The 22047-nt window shown below is 48.4% G+C and overlaps 1 protein-coding gene across 2 annotated transcripts in view; it reads left to right on the top strand.

The window, feature by feature from the left end:
* Positions 1–22047, top strand: part of ret (ret proto-oncogene receptor tyrosine kinase) — a 111305-nt gene that overhangs the window by 66643 nt on the left and 22615 nt on the right. For both annotated transcript variants that reach the window (XM_038783103.1, XM_038783104.1), the window contains exons 4-12: positions 445–686; positions 2914–3085; positions 6947–7146; positions 9257–9548; positions 10054–10179; positions 17596–17703; positions 18687–18806; positions 19783–20039; positions 21814–21961. In XM_038783103.1, coding sequence (XP_038639031.1) covers positions 445–686; positions 2914–3085; positions 6947–7146; positions 9257–9548; positions 10054–10179; positions 17596–17703; positions 18687–18806; positions 19783–20039; positions 21814–21961 — 1665 coding nt within the window. The remainder of the gene's footprint in view (positions 1–444; positions 687–2913; positions 3086–6946; positions 7147–9256; positions 9549–10053; positions 10180–17595; positions 17704–18686; positions 18807–19782; positions 20040–21813; positions 21962–22047) is intronic.

Here is a 22047-nt window from a genome sequence, read left to right as displayed (position 1 = left end):
GAAATTGTGACCCCTTGTAACTGACACCCCCACTCTTGGAAAAAGCTTGTTGCTATCCACCCTGTCCATACCTCTCATAATTTTGTAGACCTCAATCAGGTCCCCCCTCAACCTCTGTCTTTCCAATGAAAACAATCCTAATCTACTCAATCTTTCTTCATAGCTAGCCCCCTCCATACCAGGCAACATCCTGGTGAACCTCCTCTGCACCCTCTCCAAAGCATCCACATTCTTCTGGTAATGTGGCGACCAGAACTGCACGCAGTATTCCTAATGTGGCCTAACTAAAGTCCTATACAACTGTAACATGATCTGCCGACTCTTGTAATCTTTAATATATTTGCCCAACAAGGATCTATCGTAGCGCTGTTGCCAAAGTGTCTGGCCTGCTGGATAGGCACAGGCTCTCGCACCAAATATAATTTCATCCCCTTCATTTTCCAGATGGTTCCGCCCCGTTCAGTATCAACGAAGAGACGTCAGAGGTCCGGGTGGAAAAGTCACTGGACAGGGAGCAGAGGGAGACGTACGAAATGATTGTCAAATGCACCTTGCGGACGGCTGCCCAGGTGATTCAGGTTGGGAGGTCCCTGCACGTGACTGTCCTCGACAAGGGTGATAACACTCCCTACCTCCGTGACGGCAACGACACCGCCGAGGCTTTCATTGAGTTCAACAGGAAAGAGGTAGGGTATCCAACGAGACTTAGGACGAGAATGTGTGTATCTGTCCCTGCTTATAGTTTGTGGCTGGGCATAATGAAAGGTGCAGAACTGAAAAGGACCCTAGGTTCTGGCCAAAACCTTACCCCTCAATTCGCCCTGTCTGTTACACTCCCTGTTTCCCGCTCCTCCCGTGATCGGAATTCTCCAGAACATGGTGCGCCCTCATCTATCACGGCTACCTCTGGATTCTCCACCTCAGCTCCTCCCAGAGAGGAAATGTTAGCGTGGTGAGCTTTTGCCTGCAGAATATACTATTTAACACACGCCTCAAATAACTTTTGTGCTGGATCTCAAATTGTTATTTTCTGAGTGAAATCTAATTTGCATTTGAATGAATCGACACAAACCCTTCCCCTCGTTTCCCGAGGGAGTCACTTCCATGAGTTGCTGCAGATTTGTTTCGAATTTACCCCAGATCCTGAATTTCAGGAACGGTTGCTCTTTATTGGCCCTCAATTGTTGGAGTTCTCTCGGTGTTTCTCTGATGTTTGAATTGTGCACTCCACAAGTGACTTCAGTTGTGATTTGCCGCACTTTTACTTTGAGTCAGTCAACAACATGTGATGAGAGTATATGGCACAATAAATGACATCTTGGGAAGCAAGTGTGTTATGACAAAAAAAAAACCTGCCGCACATGCTGATGGAACCATCAATTCAGCGAACACGTGTAGTTGGATCTGAACAGAGGCTTTTATACACTTACAATAGAGCCAGCCTATTCGTCGCTGATCTTCAGGTGAACTGGCAGGCTGGCTCTAAGGCACTGATCTTTATACATCGGTCCCAGGGGGAGGAGTCCTGGGCGGAGCCAAGGGAGGAGCCCAGTACAAACTCTCACGTACTCCCAGAGCGACTCCCCCTGGTGGTCAGATAGTGCAACTGCACTTACAATGGGTAGATAATGAACATATATACATGGAGTGATATTGGCAACTATATATAGTGTGAATCACATTCACCACACATGCGATGGGCCGATGGGCCTTTTCTGTGCGGTAGACCTCAATGACTTCTCTTACTCCACTATCCCAACACAGCTTCTGGTTCCCTTTCTCCCTGAGGCCCCCCCTCCCCCAGCTTCCTTTTTATTTTATTTGTTCATGGGATGTGTGTGTTGCAGGCTAATCCGGTATTTGTTGCCCATCCCTAATTTCCCTCGGGAAGGTGGTGGTGAGTCACTTTCTTGAACTGCCGCAGTGCATGTGGGTGGTGCTGTTAGGGAGGGAGTCATAGGTTTTTGACACTGCGACGGTAAGGAACGGCGATAGGGTTCCAAGTCAGAATGGTGCATGGCTCGGAGGGGAACTTGCAGCCGGAGACGTTCCTTAACGTAAAGGGATCTCCTCTCCCACTCTAACCCCCAGTGTATTCCGTGGTGTCCCACCTTTAAAAGCCTCCCTCTCTCTAATCTTTTGGTGGCTGGACAATAGCTTATTGAGTTTGACCACGCCAGCCTCAAGTGCCTCAACCATCTCACAGTTGGTGTAGATTTTTTAGAAAACTTCGGAATTCAGGTCTGGGAGGCAAACATCTCACAATTTCTACAAGTGCTCCATTGCTATGGAGCTTTGTAGCATGATAATTATTTGAACTAAAAATAATTCTTCTGAGAAAATACAAGGAACACAAACTCCCTTCAATTAGATTCCTTGAATTCCATCCCCCCCCCCCCCCCCCCACTTCCCTCTTTTGAATTTGTCCCAAGGTGTTCCATTTCAGAAAGCCAGTTGGTGAAGGATGACCCTAAAGCTGATCTTTACTCAGGCCGACATTTATTTGCAGAGCAAAAAACTACAAGCATGTCCCTCCCAACTCAACCACCCACAGTTTCAGTTGGTCTCTCCTTATATGTGCTCAAGTAAACCCATGTCTCCCATTTGCATGTAATTAAACATAATTAATATGCAGTTGCAACTTGGCACCTCCTGTTTTGCACCTAATTCCTACTCTCACCAAAGTCCCATTCAATGATTTTTCAGGCTGTTTCCCATTCACTCACTCCTCGTGTTCCACGACAATGCTGCTTGCACGCAATTTAGTGAGTCGGAATCCCTGTATTTTATTTCCAATGTCTTCAGCGAATGGAGGTGCAGCATGGGTTGCTGACTCGCTGCAAGCCTATTTAACACTACCGCACAAATCCATGGTGAGGTTTCATCGGCTACGCACTCGCTCTTACCTTTCAGAAAACGGTGGTGGCGGCTCTCCACGTGTACGACACCGACAGCACCACGAAGTACACGGCGACGGTGATGAGGAACGACACTTGGATTACAGACAACTTCAGGGTGAAGGCTACCCCTTTGGAGACGCCCGCCAGCATTGAATGCCCAGCCCGAGGGACGGTAAACAGATATGGTAAACCCTCCCCCCAAAAAAACTGCCCTTCGGCAACGCGCAACTCGGGCAGGTAGAAAGGAAAGTGATTGCATACTCTGAGTTACAGAAAAGGCCGATCCTCCGGGGACAGTGGGGGGATTTATCTTTGCGACTCAGACACCTTAGGAGGAGGAAGCTCATAAATAGGAGTGGGGTAGGTGTGAGGGGGGTGGGGTGTGGGCCTGGTTTGGGGGTGGTGGGGAGTTGATTGAATGGCCACTGGTCTGTGCCTTTTACAAAACATCTGAACTGGCAGACAGATAATATGATGCTCGGCAGCTCTGGGATGGAGGGGAAGGGATGACCTCGATGTGTTGTGTTTACAAACAGCATTACAATTTCATTACGCATCCATACAAATACCCCGCTCTCATTTCATGCTGGCAGACAGAGCCCTGGTAATTTACTCAGAGTCTGACCTTGAGTCTTGAATCACTCAATGTAGGGGAAACCTCTCTGATTTTTAAGTGCTCCCCATGTGGAGCTTTGTGCAAAGGAAATAGCAGGTAAGATTTATTTGACTCTGATCTTACTGAAATGTGGATCAGACTCGAGGGGCTGTATGGCCGCCTCCTACTCTTTATGTCCTGCTGGAGACTTGTACACTCGATATTCCATCCATTATAATAATGGATGGAAAGTTACCAAGGCCACACATCCATCATCCATCTCACCCACTGGATGCAGATCTGTGCAAAGTTCCGCAGCGGGTATCGGAACATTTACAGTTTTAAACTGCAACACGTTTTGCCTAAAATACCCTCACGGGGAGCAAGGGAGGGCCGAGGGCTTGATCAACAACTTGGTCTCCAAGGTGATGAACTGGCTATGCTGCGATTAATTATCCCGGGGATTTTCCCAGTCATACAGCTTGCTCCCACTTTCCCAACCTGGACTGCGGAAAGGTCATGATCCAGTGGACACTGGAAAATTGTAAATGCATCTTCAATACTGATAAATAGTGAGACAGATTTAAATATATATATATAACCTGCATTTATATAGCGCCTTTCATGATTTCAGGGCCTTCCAAATTGCTTTACAGTCAACAAGGTAGTTTGGTAGGAAGTGCATCAGAAATGCACAGAAAGCTCCCACAAAAAGCATCAATTATTCTCTACTCTTCTTCAAAACTGCCAAGGGATCTATTGTGCCCGCCTGATAGGGCAGAGCGGATCTTCGTTTAATTTCTCGTTCGAATCTAACCAAGCGAGTGCCACCCTGGAGTGTCAGCCGAGATTAGTTTTCTCAAGTCTCCGGAGTGGGAGTTGAACCCGCAACCTTCCGACTCAGGAGTGAGACTGCCCCGCACTGAGCCCATGGTTGACTCAAACATAAAGGTGTTAGCAGGGAGAGTTCTCCACGGGCCAGTGGGTGAGGTGGATGGATGAATAAAACACTTCAACAGGTTAATGGAGGTTGGTACTTTTACGATAGGTAGTTAGATTGTAGAGGCGTGTCAGCTGGCAGTGCGCTGATCTGAGGCAGGAGGCTGAGGGTTCAAGTCCCACTCCTGGACCTGAGCACAAATAAAGGCTGACACTTTCAGTGCAATACTGAGGGAGTGCCGCACTGTCACAGATGCTGTCTTTCAGATGAGGCATTAAACTGTCTGCCCTCACAGGTAGTGTTAAGAGATCCCATGGCACTATCTCGAAGCAGAACTATCCTGATGACTTGGCCAAGATTTACCTCTCATAATCGATGTCACAGGAACAGCTGAGCTGGTCATTGTCGCATTGCTGTTTGTGGGAGCCTGGGAGCTTACTGTGAACAAATTGGTTTGGCGTGTTTCATACATTACAACACTGACTGCACTTCAAAAATACTTCCTTGGCTGTAAGAGACGTCTAGTAGTCATGAAAGATGCTATATAAATGTTTTTTTATTGAAGATTGGAGGGAAGAATTTATGGGAAACCAAAGTGCTCCAGACCTAGGCCCTCACTCTATGTTTTTATAAACATGTCTTCCTGGCTCATTAATAAAATTACTTTAAAAATCTAGACAAAGGTTTTAAAATGACTGAAGCCATATCTGGTTATGACTCACCCAAATGGACTTTCTGGCCTTTGGAACAGCAGCCGCCTCGTTACCCCTGAAGACACGCAAACCCCCCCCCCCCCCCACCGTGACTGCAGAGGTCAAATCCCAAGGAATTGTGCAAAGCCCCTTTACATTTCTAAAGCCAAGCCCTGGCCAATGGAGATGATCCATCTAGAGAGGACAAATGGTCCCTGAAACCTGTGTTGAACTTATCAATGTAAGAAGTCTTACAACACCAGGTTAAAGTCCAACAGGTTTGTTTCCAATCACTAGCTTTCGAAGCGCAGCTCCTTCCTCAGGTGAATGAAGAGGTAGGTTCCAGAAACATATGTATGGACATAGTCAAAGATGCAAGATGCTGCTTTGAATGCGAGTGGCATCATTGACTTTGTCTATATGTATGTTTCTGGAACCCACCTAGTGATTCGAAACAAACCTGTTGGACTTTAACTTGGTTTTGTCAGACTTCTTACTGTGCCCACCCCAGTCCAACGCCGGCATCTCCACATCATGAACTTATCAATGGTTTAAACATTGACCATCTCAAGAATACACACCCTTCATCCAAACCCAGGTGGAAGAGTGGGAGTTATGCCACATGAGCACCATTCCCCCCCCCCCCCCCCCCCCCCCCCCCCCCCCCCCCCCCCCCCCCCACCCCCTCCCAAAAGGACAGAACGCTATTTCCCATCTGGTAGCAGAAATCTGGCTTGTGTATATCAAGAAAGTCTTATAATAGTTGGTAGATCCACCGATGAATAATTAAGTCATTATGATGTGTCACAGTTCAGTCAAGGAGTCCCTGTTGCTGTGGCAACATGCACTTTGACATGCATGTTACAGGCTGGAGTTATGATTAGTGAGGGTAGAGGCTACAACATTCTCTCCATCGCATTGCTGAGCAGGGGTCTATCCCCGCCACCTCTTACCACCTGCCAATGGTGTGTGTTGGAAGGATTCGCAGGTGGATAGCAACCTGCTTGGCCATATTCACAGAATCATATAGTACAGACGAGGCCCTTCTGCCCATCGAGCCTGCACCAAAAATAAGAACCATCCCTGATCTACACTAATCCCATTTCCGTGCATTCTGAACACACCTTCTGTGGCCATCGAGTCCTGGGGTGGGATTTGAACCCAGAGCTCCTTAGGCCCAGAGACCGGTACACTACCCATTGTACTGCAAGACCATCTCCCATTCTTTATTCTTTATTCTTTCATGGGATGTGTGCATCGCTGTCAAGGGACCAGCATTTGTTGCCCATTCTGAACTGAGTGGCTTGCAACACCATTTCAGACGGGCAATTCAGAGTCAACCACATCGCTGTGGGTCTGGAGTCACATGTAGGCCAGACCGGGTAAGGACAGCAGATTTCCTTCCCTAAAGGGCATGAGTGAACCAGTTGGTTTCATGGTCACCATGACTGAGATGAACGTCTCAATTCTAGATTATTAATTGAATTTAAATTCCATCATCTGCCGTGTTGGGATTATGTTAGAACTGAGATGAGGAGGGACTACTTCTCGCAGAGGGTGGTGAACTCGCTGCCCCAGAGTGTGGTGGAACCTGTGCCAATGAATATTTTCAAGATGGAGTTAGATATATATATCTGATTTTTAAAAACGGGTTAAAGAGGTATGGGCAACAGGTGGGGAGGTGGATTTGAGACGGGAAGAGATCAGTCATGATCTGATTGACCGGCAGAGCAGGCTCGAAGGGTAGAATTGCCGACCTCGGCTCCTAATTCTTCTGTTCCTGGGTAATCCCATATATATTTTCCCATGTTCTATTCAGAGTTGATACTGAAGAAGAACCTGTCGATCTCCGAGAACCGATCGTTCAGTTTGGATGTCCTGGTCCGTGATACAGAATACAGTGGCCCCAACAACTCAGTGATGCTCCATTTCAATGTCAGTGTCCAGCCTATCATTATTGAATTCACTGAGAAAACATTCCACTTCTCGCTGAACAGGAACGCAGGACGTTCTGCAAAGGTGATGAGGTTTTTTTTTGTGATGTTTCAAGGTCCTGCTGGACGAAAGTTTAAATCTGAACAATTGCGGAAGTTGATAAGAACCATTTGAGATGAAATCTAATATTGACGGGGTGCATGTAGTGTTGCGGTCTTGGTCCTGAGCAATGTAACTGCTTTTGGGCGAGCAGGTTTTAGAATCTGGAGGACGGGAGGACTGGGGGGGGGGGGGGGGGGGGGGGGTTGATGGCGCTGACAGAATTGCTCTGCATGGTGCTGGCACAGACTGGATGGGCCAAATGGCATCCTTCTGTGCTAAAGTGACTCAATGATGTACCCAATCTGGGACTAGGAAGTGAGCAGTGCCAAGGAACTTCGGTGGGGCAATGGTCCACTCAAAGTAAACCAATTGCCACTTTGGGCAAAATCTCGTGTCTTACCCCGTGGCAGGTCTGGTGGTGGGCGGGGTAATAATTAGGTGGGGAGGGAGGGGACATGGCGTTGGTGGCGGATAGGGACCTTGCTACCTTCCCGCCTCCACCCTGTGTAATTCTACGCAAGGGGTGTGGTGAGCTTTGCCGCCCCACTGCCGGTTGAGGCCATTAAGCGGGCAATGCCTTTTTAAGGGCCCCATCCTGCTGTCACTGGTATTGACAAAGTGGTGAGAGAGGGCATGCTCACCATGCGGAAAGCACAACAAACAAACCCTGGTGTGTGTGTAGGAGGCGGTGGGAGAGGAGGTGGGGGGCAGTTTGTTGTTCAATGGCACTCGGTGCCTAATCAAGGACGTGGCATCAGGATTTTGATTTGATTTGATTTATTATTGTCACATGTATTAGTATACAGTGAAAAGCATTGTTCCTTGCATCCTATACAGATAACTTACACCATACATAGGAAGGAAGGAGCGACCACAGAATGTAGAGTATAAGATAGAAATAGAGGGTATACTGGGCACAGTTTGCAAGAAGTCGCCTCGCCTCGTGCCATCTTCGATCCTGAAAACCTTCAGCCCCTCACCTCAGTTTCCCAGTAATCCACTCCTCAGACCCCTCCCTCCCCTCATTCTGAACCTTCATATGGGTGCAGTACCGGCAGCGGCCATTGCCCCCTTAATGGTGTTACTGAGTGCAGAAGAGCTGTCAGCCTTTGATTGGTTGGCAGCGCTCAGTGAGCGAGACTCCCTCCCCCTGGTCGGCCTCCCGTTGACCTTTCAAGTGTCTGAGTGGCACAGGATGTGACGGGCTTTCTCGAAAGAAATGATTTGGGATCCTTTCCCACTCTTCAACTGGCAGGTGAGATCCCCATCCCCTCTACAAGGTTCATCCCTTTATCTCTTGTGGTGTTCTTTGTGTTGCTGAATCCAGGATGGTTGGCATAGCGTTCACAAAGTAGCACAGTAGTAGCTATCACAAAATAACTTGAACTTGAACAAAGCTATAAATTTAGTAACACTACTGATTTGGATTTGACTCGTACTCCTAAATAGTACACAGTTGATAGTTAACATAATCTACACTCACCTACAACTAATCTCTGCACTATTATAAACTATGATCTGCTCTACTCACACTATCTTTCCTTCAGTCTCTCTAGCTAAGTCCTTCACTTCTCTTCCCCACAAGGCCGAGCATCAATGTCTTATATACTTGTAACTCTAGCTCCCTCTAGTGGCTGATCTAGACATTTCATTAACCCTTGCAGTTCTTACATTTATGATAATACCACCTCTCTGAGTTCAAAGTTCCTTTCCCCTCAATGCTCAATGTGATTCTGTTGTTTTCATGTCTCCACAATCTCCCTTGGCGAAGAGGGTGAGGGATCTGTTGGCTGATAAACAGTTTGACAGGCTGCATAAACATCCCTTTCGTGGCTGTAACCATCTTTATACCAACCAACAGGGATATTAGTCCCATACATCGGGAGGTTTTACAGGCTCCCACAGCCATACTGGGAGCAGAAGATACCCAAAACCACCTGGAGTGAGTATCTAGCTCATGATCATCTTAACATTCAGAGTCAGAGTTCCACTCATCTGGGGTGGGTTTCGAACCCTCCACCTTGGAGGCAGTAACGCGAACCAGTTGGGATGTCGACAGCAGCTTATTTGTTATTTCTTTTGTGTGTTACAGATTGGAAGGATTTGCATAGCAAACTGTCTCAGCTTTCAAGCATTGAATATAAGCTACACGCTGGTGCCCGTGATCCAGGCGGAGGAGAACGCCACACAACAGGACAAAAACTGCTCTTCCATTGTGGGGGTCCTCAAGGGAGCCGAGGATATATTCGGGTTTCTGTACCTCAGTGACGCGAAAGTGTTGAGAAACAGCTCTTGTTCCAAACTCCACTACACCATCATTGCCAATGAGTCACTGAGCAAGGAGGAGGCCAAGGCCACCATTATTGTCACGCTCGAGGGCGCACGTACGTATCTGTACTTCGCAATCGCTGTTTCGGGATTTTTCCTCCTTTCCCTCATGGCTGAAGCCTCTTCACTCTTACCTTCTATGCCCACGCTTGCTTTTTCAGGTGAAAAGGGAGGGAATATTACACAAGGTGGGATTTTCCAACCTTTCCTGCAAGCGGGATTTTTCAGTCTCACCAAAGGCAACTTCCTCACGGGGGAGGGGGTGGGGGTGGGGGCAAACTATACAAAACCTCATAGACCTCGGTGGGATTGACGATCCCACCGGTAGTCAATAGCAAGCCACCTCCGCCCCGGGAAAATGAGCCTTGGAGGGGGAGGGGAGGGGGGGGGGGGGGGGGTGGAACATTACGGCCTTGGGGAATATGAATTTGAGCTGGAGAATCGGTCATGCTCTATTTAATAAAATTGACTGTCGGTCTGATGTTTTATGCAGCCCACGAGGCAAGATTGAAGCCATGGGTGAAAATACCTGGAATTAATTGACGTCTCTCTTCTCTCTAGACACTGACAGAAATAATGATTGTCCCAAGATCTGTGCCACAAATAAGCAGCGTTCCGAGTGTGAGGAATGTGGCGGTCTTGGTACGTTAACTGGGAAATGCCAGTGGCGACAGGGCTTTGAAAAGGGTAGGAATCTTCTCTGACTTCCCACTTTCTAACCCCATTAGGTGTAAGATTTGAATGCTAACCACGGAATGCTTCAACGTGAATATTTCCAAATGGTGTGATTAACTATTACTGTCGGATCTCAGAAATGCTCCAGTTAATAATTGGAAGTGCAGTGACTGTCGCTATGTGGGTCAAAGAGGCTGGAATCAGTAACTGGTTAATTGCTCTTTGGTGGAGGGAGGACTCTGCGAGGACAAGAACAGCGGAGGTCGGTGCAGGGATAGACCACGAGGCCCATTGAGCATGCTCTGCCAATCCAGTCAAACATGGCCGAGCTTTCAACTCCCATCTTCCCGCCTACTCCTCGTGTCCCGTCATTCTTTGAAAGACCAGAAATCTATCCATCCCAGCCGTGCAGGATAATTTGGATAAGTGTGAGGTTATTCATTTTGGAAGCAAAAACAGGAAGGCAGATTACTACCTGAATATAGGGCAGCACGGTAGCATGGTGGTTAGCATAAATGCTTCACAGCTCCAGGGTCCCAGGTTCAATTCCCGGCTGGGTCACTGTCTGCGCGGAGTCTGCACGTCCTCCCCGTGTGTGCGTGGGTTTCCTCCGGGTGCTACGGTTTCCTCCCACAGTCCAAAGATGTGCGGGTTAGGTGGATTGGCCAGGCTAAATTGCCCTTAGTGTCCGAAAAAAAATTAGGTTAATGGGGGTTGTAGAGTTACTGGTGGATACGTGGGCTTGAGTAGGGTGATCATTGCTCGGCACAACATAGAGGGCCAAAGGGCCTGTTCTGTGCTGTACTGTTCTAAATTCTAAATTCTAAATGGTTATAAATTGGGAGAGGGGATGTGCAGCGGGATCTGGGTGTCCTTGTGCACCATTCGCTGAAGGTAAGCATGCAGGTACAGCAGGTGGTAAAGAAGGCTAATGGTATGTTGGCCTTCATTGCGAGAGGTTTTGAATATAGAAGCAGGGATGTGTTGTTGCAATTATACAGGGCCTTGGTGAGGCCACACTTGGAGTATTGTATGCAGTTTTGGTCTCCTTCTCTGAGGAAGGATGTTCTTGCTCTCGAGGGAGAGCAGCGAAGGTTTACCAGACTGATTCCAGGGATGGCGGGACTGTCATATGAGGAGAGATTGACTAGGTTGGGATTGTTCTCACTGGAGTTCAGACGAATGAGGGGAGATCTCATAAAGACTTATAAAATTCTAACAGGACTAGACAGGGTAGGTGCAGGGAAGATGTTACCAAAGATAGGTGTGTCCAGAACCAGGGGTCACAGTCTGAGGATTCAGGGTAAATCATTTCAGACAGATATAAGGAAACCTTTCTTCACACAAAGAGTGGTGAGCCTGTGGAATTCATGACTACAGGAAGTAACTGATGCTAAAACTTTGAATATATTATTTTTTTTTTTAAATTTAGATTACCCAATTATGTTTTCCAATTAAGGGGCAATTTAGTGTGGCCAATCCACCTACTGTGCACATTTTTGGGTTGTGGGGGCGAAACCCACGTAGACACGGGGAGAATGTACAAACTCCACACGGACAGTGACCCAGAGCCGGAATCGAACCTGGGACCTCAGTGCCGTGAGGCAGCTGTGCTAACCACTAGGCCACCGTGCTGAATATATTCAAGAGGCGGCTGGATATAGCACTTGGGGAGAATGGGATCAAAGGCTATGGGAAGAAAGCAGGATGAGGCTATTGAGTTGGATGATCAGCCATAATCGTGATGGCAGCATGGTAGCACAAATGACTAGCACTGTGGCTTCACAGCGCCAGGGTCACAGGTTCGATGCCCCACTGGGTCACTGTCTGTGTGGGGTCTGCACGTTCTTCCCGTGTCTGCATAGGTTTCCTCCGGGTGCTCCGGTTTCCTCCCACAATCCAAAAACGTGCAGGTTCGGTGGATTGGCCATGCTAAATTGCCCTTAGTGTCCAAAAGGTTAGGAGGGGTTATTGGGCTACGGGGATAGGGTGGAAGTGAGGGCTTAAGTGGGTCGGTGCATACTCGATGGGCCGAATGGCCTCCTTCTGCACTGTATGTTCTGTATGAATGGCGGAGCAGGCTCGAAGGGCCAAAAGGCCTCCTCCTACTCCTATCTTCTATGTATCTATGTATGAATGCATTCAACAATGGAGCATCCACAAGCTTCTGGGGTAGAGAATTCCACCGAATCACAACCCTTTGAGTCAAATTATCTCTCCTCACCTCAGTCCCAGGTGATCAGCTCTTTATCCTGAGACTGTGCAACCTGTGTTTTAGATTCCTCGACAAGACAAAACAATCTCCCAGCGTCTGCACTATCGAGCCCTTTCAGAATCTTGTATGCTCTCTGATCATTTTTCAAATCGTGTTTCGGGATCTTACCATTCACTTGAATGATCTAAAGAAGAAAACTAGCGTGCAGGTACAGCAGGTAATAAGGAAAGTGAATGGAGTGTTGCTATTTATAGCTAAAGGAATAGAGTAGAAAGGCAAGGAAGTGTTGTTGCAACTGTACAAGGCATTGGAGAAACCACACCTGGAGTATTGTGCACAGTTTTGGTAGTAGCATTGGAGACAGTTCAGAGGAGATTCCAAAGATGAGGGGCGCGATTCTCCGCTGCCCATGACGGGTCGGAGAATAGCGGGAGGGCGTCCCCGACATTTTTCACGGCCTCCCGCTATTCTCCCCCCCCCCCCCCCCCCACGGCCGTCCCATGACACGAATCGCCGCTCGCCGTTTTTTTACGGCGAACAGCGATTCTCCCCAGGCCGATGAGCCGAGTTCCCAGGCCTTTACGGCCGTTTCTACGGCAGCAAACACACCTGCTTGCTACCATCGTAAAAACGGCCGCAACATGCCCGTTCTGGGCATCCAGGGCCCCGATTGGCACGGCAGTACCACGGCCGTGCCAAGGGGGGCATGGGCCCGCGATCGGTGCCCACCGAACGCGGGCAGTGCGTTCGTAACGGACGCACTCTTTCTCCCTCCGCCGAGGGAGATAACGGCCCCGCGCATGCGCGGATTGCAGCCTTCCAATCCGCGCATGCGCGGGTGATGTCATCGTGCGTGTCAGCCGGCATGATGCTTGGCGCACGGACTTAGCGACGGTCGCTAAGCCCGCGATGCCGTGGTTCACGGGCCCCGCTGCTAGCCCCATCCGGGGGGGAGAATCGGATCCCGGGAGGGGGCGCGCAGGCTGCCGTGAAAGACGGCCAGTTTCACGGTAGCCTTTACGATTCGCCGCATTTGCGGAGAATCGCGCCCGAGGGGTTTGTCGTATGAGGAGAGATTGAACAGTTTAGACCTATACCCACTACAGTTTAGAAGAATGAGAGGAGATCAAATTGAGGTTTAGAAGAAGATAAAAGGTATGGATAAAGTAGACGTGGAGTGGATGCTTCCTCTTGTGGAACATTCTAGAACGAGAAGCCATAGTGTTAGCATAAAGGCTAGTGAATTTAAAACCGAGATGAGGAGAAACTACTTCTCCCAAAGGGTTGTGAACCGGTGGAATTCGCTACCCCAGAGTGCGGTGGATGCTGGGACAGTGAGTAAATTTAAGGAGGAGTTGGACAGATTTTTAATTGGTAATGGGGCTGAAGGGTTATGGAGAACGGTGACATTGAGGCCATGATGAGATCAGCCATGATTGTATTGAACAGTGGAGCAGGCTTGAGAGGCTAAATTGTCCACTCCAGATCCTAGTTCTTATGTTGTTATGTTCTAAGAAAGAATTATTCTGTCTAATTCCACCATCCAGCTCTTGGTCTGTAGCCCTGTAGGTAACAGCACCTCAAGCACAAATCTGATGTTCTTGAAATGAAATGAATGAAATGAATGAATGAAAATCGCTTATTGTCACGAGTAGGCTTCAAATGAAGTTACTATGAAAAGCCCCTAGTCGCCACATTCCGGCACCTGTTCGGGAAGGCTGATTAATAACAGGATTTCTTGATTAATAAGGGGATCAGGGGTTACAGGGAGAAGGCAGGAGAATGAGGAACATATCAACCATGATTGAATGGTGGAGCAGACCCGATGGGCTGAATGGCCTAATTCTACTCCTATATCTTATGGTCTTATGGGTAGCCATCTGTTGCATTTATATGGCATTGCTTGTTCACACTATAGTAATAGACTGAACTGGACTTACTATATGCATACTGTGGCTATAATAACAGGTCAGAGACTGAGAATTCTGAGACGAATAACTCATCTCCTGGCTCCCCAAAGCCAGCCCACCATCTACAAAGCACAAGGAGCTGTGATGGAATATTCTCTATTGACCTGGGTGCATGTGTGTCCAACAAGACTCAAGAAGCTCAACACCATCCCAGGCCGCTTTGACAAAGAGTCATCGGGCTCAAAATGTTAGCTCTTTTCTCTCCCTAAAGATGCTGCCAGACCTGCTGAGATTTTCCAGCATTTTCTCTTCCATCCCAGGTCACTTGGTTGGCGTCTCATTCACCTACTTACACGTTCTCTCCCTCCAACCACAGGCACACAGTAGCAGCCGTGTATATCATCTCCACGACGCACTGCAGCAACTCACCAAGGCTCCGTTGAGCCTCTACCAAGTCGAAAGACAAGGGCAGCATGCGCATAGGACCACTGGCAGGTTCCTCTACAAACTATTCACCATCCTGACTTGGAACAATATCACTGTTTCTTCAGTGTCACTGGGTTAAAAATCCTAGAACCCCCTCCCTAACAGCATGGTGGGTGTACCTACCCACACGGAGTGCAGCGGTTCAAGAAGGCAGTTCATCAGCGGTTCATCACCACCTTCTCAAGGGCAATGAGGGATGGGCCAGCGATGCCCACATTCCATAAATGAATAAGTAAAAAGACCTCGAGCTCCAAGAATATTGGGCGGGATTCTCCGACCCCCCGCCGGGTCGGAGAATCGCCGGGGGTCGGCGTGAATTCCGCCCCCACCGGGCGCAAAATTCTCCAGCCCTCCAAAAGTCGGCGAGGCGTGAGTCGCGCCACCCGCCCCGGAGAATTGCGGGGACCGTCGCGACTCAATGGGCCCCGGGGCTGCCTGAATTCTCCGGCCCGCGATGGGCCGAAGTCCCGCTGGTTTTTGCCGGCCCTGCCGGCGTGGATCAGACTAGGTCCCTTACCGGCGGGACCTGGCAGCGTGGGCAGGCTCCGGGGTCCTAGGGGTGCAGCTGGGCGATCTGGCTCCGGGGGGGTGTCTCCGCGGTGGCCTGGCCCGCGATCGGGGCTCACCGATCGGCGGGCGGGCCTGTGCAGTGGGGGCACTCTTTTACTACGCGTCGGCCGTGTCAGCCTCTGCAATGGCCGACGCGTAGGTGACCCCTGCCCTACGCATGCGTGGGGATGACGTCAACAGCCGCTGATGCACCCGCGCATGCGCGGACTCTCGCTGGCCGGTGAAGTCCCTTCAGCCCCGGCTGACTTGGCGCCAAAGGCCTTCCACGCCGGCCAGCGGGGCGCAAACCACTCCGGCGCCGGCCTGGACCCTGAAGGTGCGGAGGATTCCGCACCTTTGGGGCGGGCCGACACCGGAATGTTTCACGCCACTCCGTCCCACCGGGACCCCCCGCCCCGCCGGCTACAGGAGAATCCCGCCCATTGTCTCCCCAACCTTCCATTAAGAAAATCATCTTACTTCTTGCATTAATTCCTGCAGAGTAATAATTGTCAGAGACAAGACCAGCCTCATTGATGCAATCCTAAAGTAGTGGTTATGTAAATTTATTCAGTAATCTGAAAGACTGGACGAATAATCCCGAGAACTGAGTTGAAATCCTTCTTGAGAGTTTGAGTTCAGTTTGAAATGAAATGAAATGAAATGAAAATCGCTTATTGTCACGAGTAGGCTTCAATGAAGTTACTGTGAAAAGCCCCTAGTCGCTACATTCCGGCGCCTGTCCGGGGAGGCTGGTACAGGAATCGAACCGTGCTGCTGGCCTGCTTGGTCTGCTTTAAAAGCCAGCGATTTAGCCCAGTGAGCTAAACCTGCTATTGAAATTGAAAAAAACTAGTATCCATAAAAGTGAGAATGGATCGGTTGTAAAAGCCTTGCTGGTCCACAATTGGTTCTTTCGGACGTACATCTGCAATGTTTACCCAATTTGCCTTAAAAGTGACTCCAGTCCCACACCAATATTGTTGACCCTCCAGTGAATTGTTGGAGCCTAGCAAGGTGCTCAGTTGCATCAAACCATAGGCGGAATTCTCTGGATTGGAATTCCCTGTTCCCGCTGGCAGTGCATCCTGGTCCGTGGGATTCCCGGTGGCGTAGGGTGGTTTCAATGGGCAATCCCAGTGTCAAGCGGCAGGGGTATGGAATTCTGCTGCCAAGGATTGGCGTGCCGCCGACAAAAAAGAGGTCCGTGGGACCGGAGAAACCAGCCCCATATTCCCAGTGAGATAGAATTGAAGAGCAGGGATTATGGGTGGAATTCTCTGTCCGTAAATTCTCCGACCTCTTTAGCAATGGTGGCGGGGAGGATTTGCAATGGAGAATCCTGGCCTATGTTACATTTGATTTGACCCTTGGCTAGACCACATCTGGAATACTATGAACAGTTCTGGTCTCCATCTTACAAAATGGCTGCAGAGGTACTGGAGGAGGTGCAAAACAGATTTACTATAATTCTGCCAGCAATGAGAGGTTATACCTGTCAGGTAAGGTTGGACGAGGCTGGGGCGCTTTTCTCAAGAGAAAACTGAGGGATGATCTGATAGAGGTCTTTAATATTATTGAGGCTTTGGTGGAGTTGATGTAGAGATGGTTCCACTTGCTGGATACCAGAACTGGGGGTCATACGATGACCATGAATCCATTGTTGATGTTTGTAGAAAAGAAAACCCCATCTGGTTCACCAAGGTCCTTTAGGGAAGGAAATCTGCCATTCTCTCTTGGTCTGGCCTACATGTGACTCCAGACCCACATCAACTCTTACATACCCTCTGAGCAAAGGCAATTAGCGATGCGCAATAAGTGCTGACCTGGCCAACGTCGCCCACCTCCTGTAAATTAATTTAAATATATAAGATATCCCCTTAATAAATCCAATAGGTAATTCAGGAGAAACCACTTTGAACAGAGAGTGGGGAGAATGTGGAACTTGCTGCCACAGGGGTTGTTGACGTGATAACATGAACGTATTTAAGGAGAAGCCGGATAAGCACAAGAGGGAGAAAGGAATAAAAGAATAAAATTGATAGGTTAGATGAAGAAGGATGGGAGGAATCTCGTGGAGTATGAATGCTGGCATGGAGGCTTTGGGCTGAATGGCCTGTTTCTGTGCTGTAAATGCTTTGTCGAATGACCCCATTATGTAATCTATGTGGGATGTTCACCATGTAGCTCTACATCACTGTGCACTGTAGATGCAGTGCTGGCTTATCAATGGATTAGTCACTTCGAACATTTCCATTCTGCCTGCAGGTATATCAAAAAACTACTCGACCTGCTCCCCGGACCTCTCCAGCTGCCCTGATGGATATTGCGATGTTGTGGAGAAGAGGAAGAGTACGTGTCCTCAAGATTGCATCGGTATGTAAACACAGCCACCCCTGCCCTGGTAAAGCTCAGCTCACCAGCAATGGGCGGCAGAGAGAACAGCCAGGCCCAGAGGCGGGTCTGATAACACACTGGCTGGAACAATCTGTCACCCACGCAATTTCCTGCTTACAAAAACTAATGATCAGAAAGAGAAAGAAAGCAAATTTTTCTGACTTCTGGAAGTGTTGGCTTTTTGAAGGTGGAGGAATTAGACGCTAAACGGACACAGCAGGGTAGACACAACAGGTTCATGGGCAGTAGAATCACGCAAAGTGTCTTAAACAGTGTAACACCCCCTGATCTTAGAGACAGAACATTGACGGACTGACTGTTGATGAATTTCAAATATTATTATTAAGATAATCTTATTCCTTGACAGTGCTACTTACAAAGGTGTCTCACCAGTTAGGCTGTGATTGTCTCAAAGATGTCATTTTAACTCAATCCACCTAGTCCAGACAAATTTCACTCCTGCCTTGCCTCCCTCAGCCGTACAGCGGGATGGTTGATATTGAAAACTTTCCAATCCAGGATATTAAAGCTGGGGTTTCCCAGTCTCTACATGGCTGGACTCGCCACAGATCATTCAGCGGCCCACTGACTTTAACCGGAGCCGGACAATCCCAAAGACTAGCGGGGCTGGAAAATCCCATCCTAAGACCGGAAATTTCCAACTGTTCATGCCGGTGGGATCTTCCATTCCTGCCGACAGTTCACCCCCGCCATTGGTTTCCCGGCGGCGAGGGGTGCATTCAACAGGAAACCCCGTTGCCAAGGGCGGGACAAGAAGATCCCACCGCCTCCCGCCACCACATAACAGCAGGGCGGGAATACCCAGTAAATCCCGCCTTAAGCCCGAGTCCCATCGGACTTGGCCATTTTCTTTAACAAGAGAAGCCAGGTTGACTGGGCAGAGGGATTCCAGCGAAGAGATCCGTCTATCTCACATGTTCTGTTCAATCTATTTGATTTAGAATGGGACAAGGTCGTCGGTGGATTTGAACCTGGAGAGCTGGGAGGAATTAAAGGAGGTTTCGGAACTTGTGTCTGCTATTCTGATAATAAATGCGTATGCCAAAAGGATGACATTGTTGGTAGGTTTATGGATAGAATCATTCTCTTGCCGTTTTTCAGATGCAGTCACGGCAGGCGTACTGTCTAAGAATCAAGGGGGTTGGAAAGTTCTGGGCATCCTGCACCCAAATTTTCCAATATGTGTCATCTCCGGGTGCATGCATCCCCGTCACATTCCCTGTTTGCTTTTATCTTCATCTGAATCAGGAGCCTTTGGGGGTATGGCCAGAACATTGATAAAAATTCCCTAGACTGCCCATCAACGCTTCATGCTATCCTGCCACATAGTCTAATAACGACCTATTCCAATCAATAATATTGATCTTTTGTTGAGGAGAATCTGAGACAAAAAAAATCTACTGTTTAACATCTGCATTGACGAACGGCACCTCCAACAATGCGGTGTTCCCTCAGTATGGCACTGAAGGGGCTATCCATTTGTCTCAGGCCATTTTACATCAATCCCGGTGATTTTGACAGAATCATACAATTTACGGTGCAGAAGGAGGTCATTTGGCCCATCGAGTCTGGACCGGCTCTTGGAAAGAGCCCCCTACTTAAGGCCATACCTCCACCCTATCTCCAAAACCCAATGACCCCCCACCTAACCTTTTGGACACTAAGGGGCAATTTAGCACGGCCAATCCACATAACCTGCACATCTTTAGGACTGTGGGAGGAAACCGGAGCACCCGGAGGAAACCCACGCAGACATGGGGGGGGGGGGGGGGGGGGGAAATGTGTAAACTCCACACAGGCAGTCACCCGAGGAGGCTGGAATTGAACATGGTGCTGTGAGGCAGCAGTGCTAGCCACTGTGCCATCGAGAGAAAGAACAAGTTACCTCATGGGTTGGATAATTAGAAGATTGGGGAGGAAAATATAATGTATCAACAAAATGTTGCCCACCTCACGACTGAGCCAAGATAAAGCAATTGACATGGGTTTCTGCTGAGTGGGAATGTTACAGTGTTTTCTGTTCTGTTTCATTCGCAGAGCTGGTTTGCGATGATCTGTGTAAAACCATCATTGCGGCCGCAGTGCTGCTGTCATTCATTCTGTCTGTGCTGCTCTCTTCCTACTTCATTCACCGATACCACAAAAACACTCCCAAACCTCCCATAGCCTCGGCTGAAATGACTTTCAGGAGACCTGCTCAGGGTTATCCCATCAGCTACTCCTCCAATAATATCCGAAGACCTTCCTTGGATTCCATGGAAAATCAAGTGGCAGTGGATTCCTTCAAGATCCCGGTGAGTGCCGTTTTTAGTATGGTCTTCTAAGGACTGGCTGTGTGAGACAATCAGACGTTGGAGCAGAAGTAGACCATTCAGCCCATCAAATACGCTCTGCCATTCAATCAGATCATGACTGATCTTAACGTGATAATCCTCGACTCCACTTTCCCACCTTATACCCATAACCCTTGATTCCCCTGCTGATTAAAAATATATCTCACCCTTAACGGCCTAGTCTCATTAGCTCTCTGTTGTAAAGAATTCCACAGATTCGCTACCCTCTCAGAGAGGAATTTCCTCCTCATCTCTCGTCCAAATATTACAACCTCTGCTTAATGTATGAATTTTGATCTTTGCTCGTTAGTTTCCAAGTTGGGATCTGTGGGGCTTAGAGTGTCCATGAGGTCTTCAGATGCCTGTATGTGCCTCTACTGGTTGGCTAACTAACATAGCAGGCCACGTTTTAAACCAAGCTGCTCAATAGGAATAGAGCAAGGTTATTTTTATTCTTTTATGCCATTGCTCAACATTAATTGACCTTGAGAATGTGGCTTTGGCTGGCTTGCTGTGCTGCTTCAGTAAAGCACGTTGCTATGAGTCTGAAGTCTCGTGTAGCTGTGTCAGACTGGGTAAACACGGCAGCTTTCCTTCTCTGAAGAATATCAAGGAATCCGGTGGATTTCTTCAACAATCTAGCGGTTCGCTGGTCGCCATGACGAATGCTGGCTTTTAAAATCACAGATTCCATTTAATCAACTGAATTTAAACTGCCCCACTGCTGCAGAGGGATTTGAATTCACGTCCCTGCATCATTAGTCCAGGCCTCTGACATCCCGGTCCTATAGCTTAAAGACTGTGCTGGCAAACCCCCTAACATCCAAATCAATGCAGTATAAAAGTGCCGGGCGAGAGGTGTAAAGTGGGTGTTCGGTCCAAACTCACCCCAATCTGACTGGCCGGGTTAGGTTTACTCGTCTTGTTCACTCATTTTTAAAATATCTTCCACAGAAATAACTCTTGATAGCCCAAGAAAACATGAAGCTTTGGATGCTGTTTAGGCCGTTTCAACTTCCTTGCCCATTTGTCTGTTCTTGTGTCGCTGGTCAGCGTCTTCTGTGCAGCCACTCTTAGTGTCGTTCTTTTTTTGCTGCACCCAGAAATTTGAGTTACGTGACGTTAGCCTGTTCCAGCCTCAACAGAGATCCATTATCTATTGCCATAAAATCTGACAAATGCAGCGGCTTTACTACTGGTCAAGGCCTTAAGAGCAGTGGAGGTGGGAAACAAAATGGGAGACTACAGCACACTTAACCGTGATACCATCACTTCAGTCAATTCGACATATCAATAGAAAACTGCCCTGTGGGAGGGGGTCACACTCCATCACATGTTATTACTGTTGACCTGCGATCCATGAATCCAAATCCAGAGCCTGATCTCCGTGGTGGTGTGTGACAGATCTGAGTTGCTGTCCCACTTTTACATACGTGTTATAGCCTGGAGTTGTGGATAGTGATGGTAGAGGCTCCAACGTCCTTTCCATTACGTGGATGACCAGGAATCTCTCCATTAGCTCTCACTGCTATTGGACGTGTTGGAAACATTTGCAGGTTGACAGTCAATCTGTTCGGCCTCCTGATGAACACACAATCCTTGACCATGGATCCCTGGAGTGGAACTCCAATCTGGAGCTCTGGCTCAAAGGGAGGGGACACAACCACAATCTGTGTAAACCAGCCAGTTGTAGACAAGCCATCATTTCCATATTTGTCTCCTTTCTTCCTGACAGGAGGATCCGAAGTGGGAATTCCCAAGGAAGAACCTGGTCCTTGGTAAGACCCTTGGGGAAGGAGAATTTGGGAAGGTCGTGAAGGCTACGGCATTCAGGCTCAAAGGAAAAGCAGGCTATACCACTGTGGCAGTCAAAATGTTAAAAGGTACGACTCAATATCTTCAAAGTTGAACTGTGACGAGCAGGTATTGTAACATCTGTAGAGTAATAGGTTAATAGGTGTTGTTAATA

Source organism: Scyliorhinus canicula, chromosome 22 (assembly GCF_902713615.1).
Source record: "Scyliorhinus canicula chromosome 22, sScyCan1.1, whole genome shotgun sequence".
In the NCBI taxonomy this organism is placed as follows: Eukaryota; Metazoa; Chordata; class Chondrichthyes; order Carcharhiniformes; family Scyliorhinidae; genus Scyliorhinus; species Scyliorhinus canicula.
This window is presented reverse-complemented; position numbering and strand designations above follow the sequence as displayed.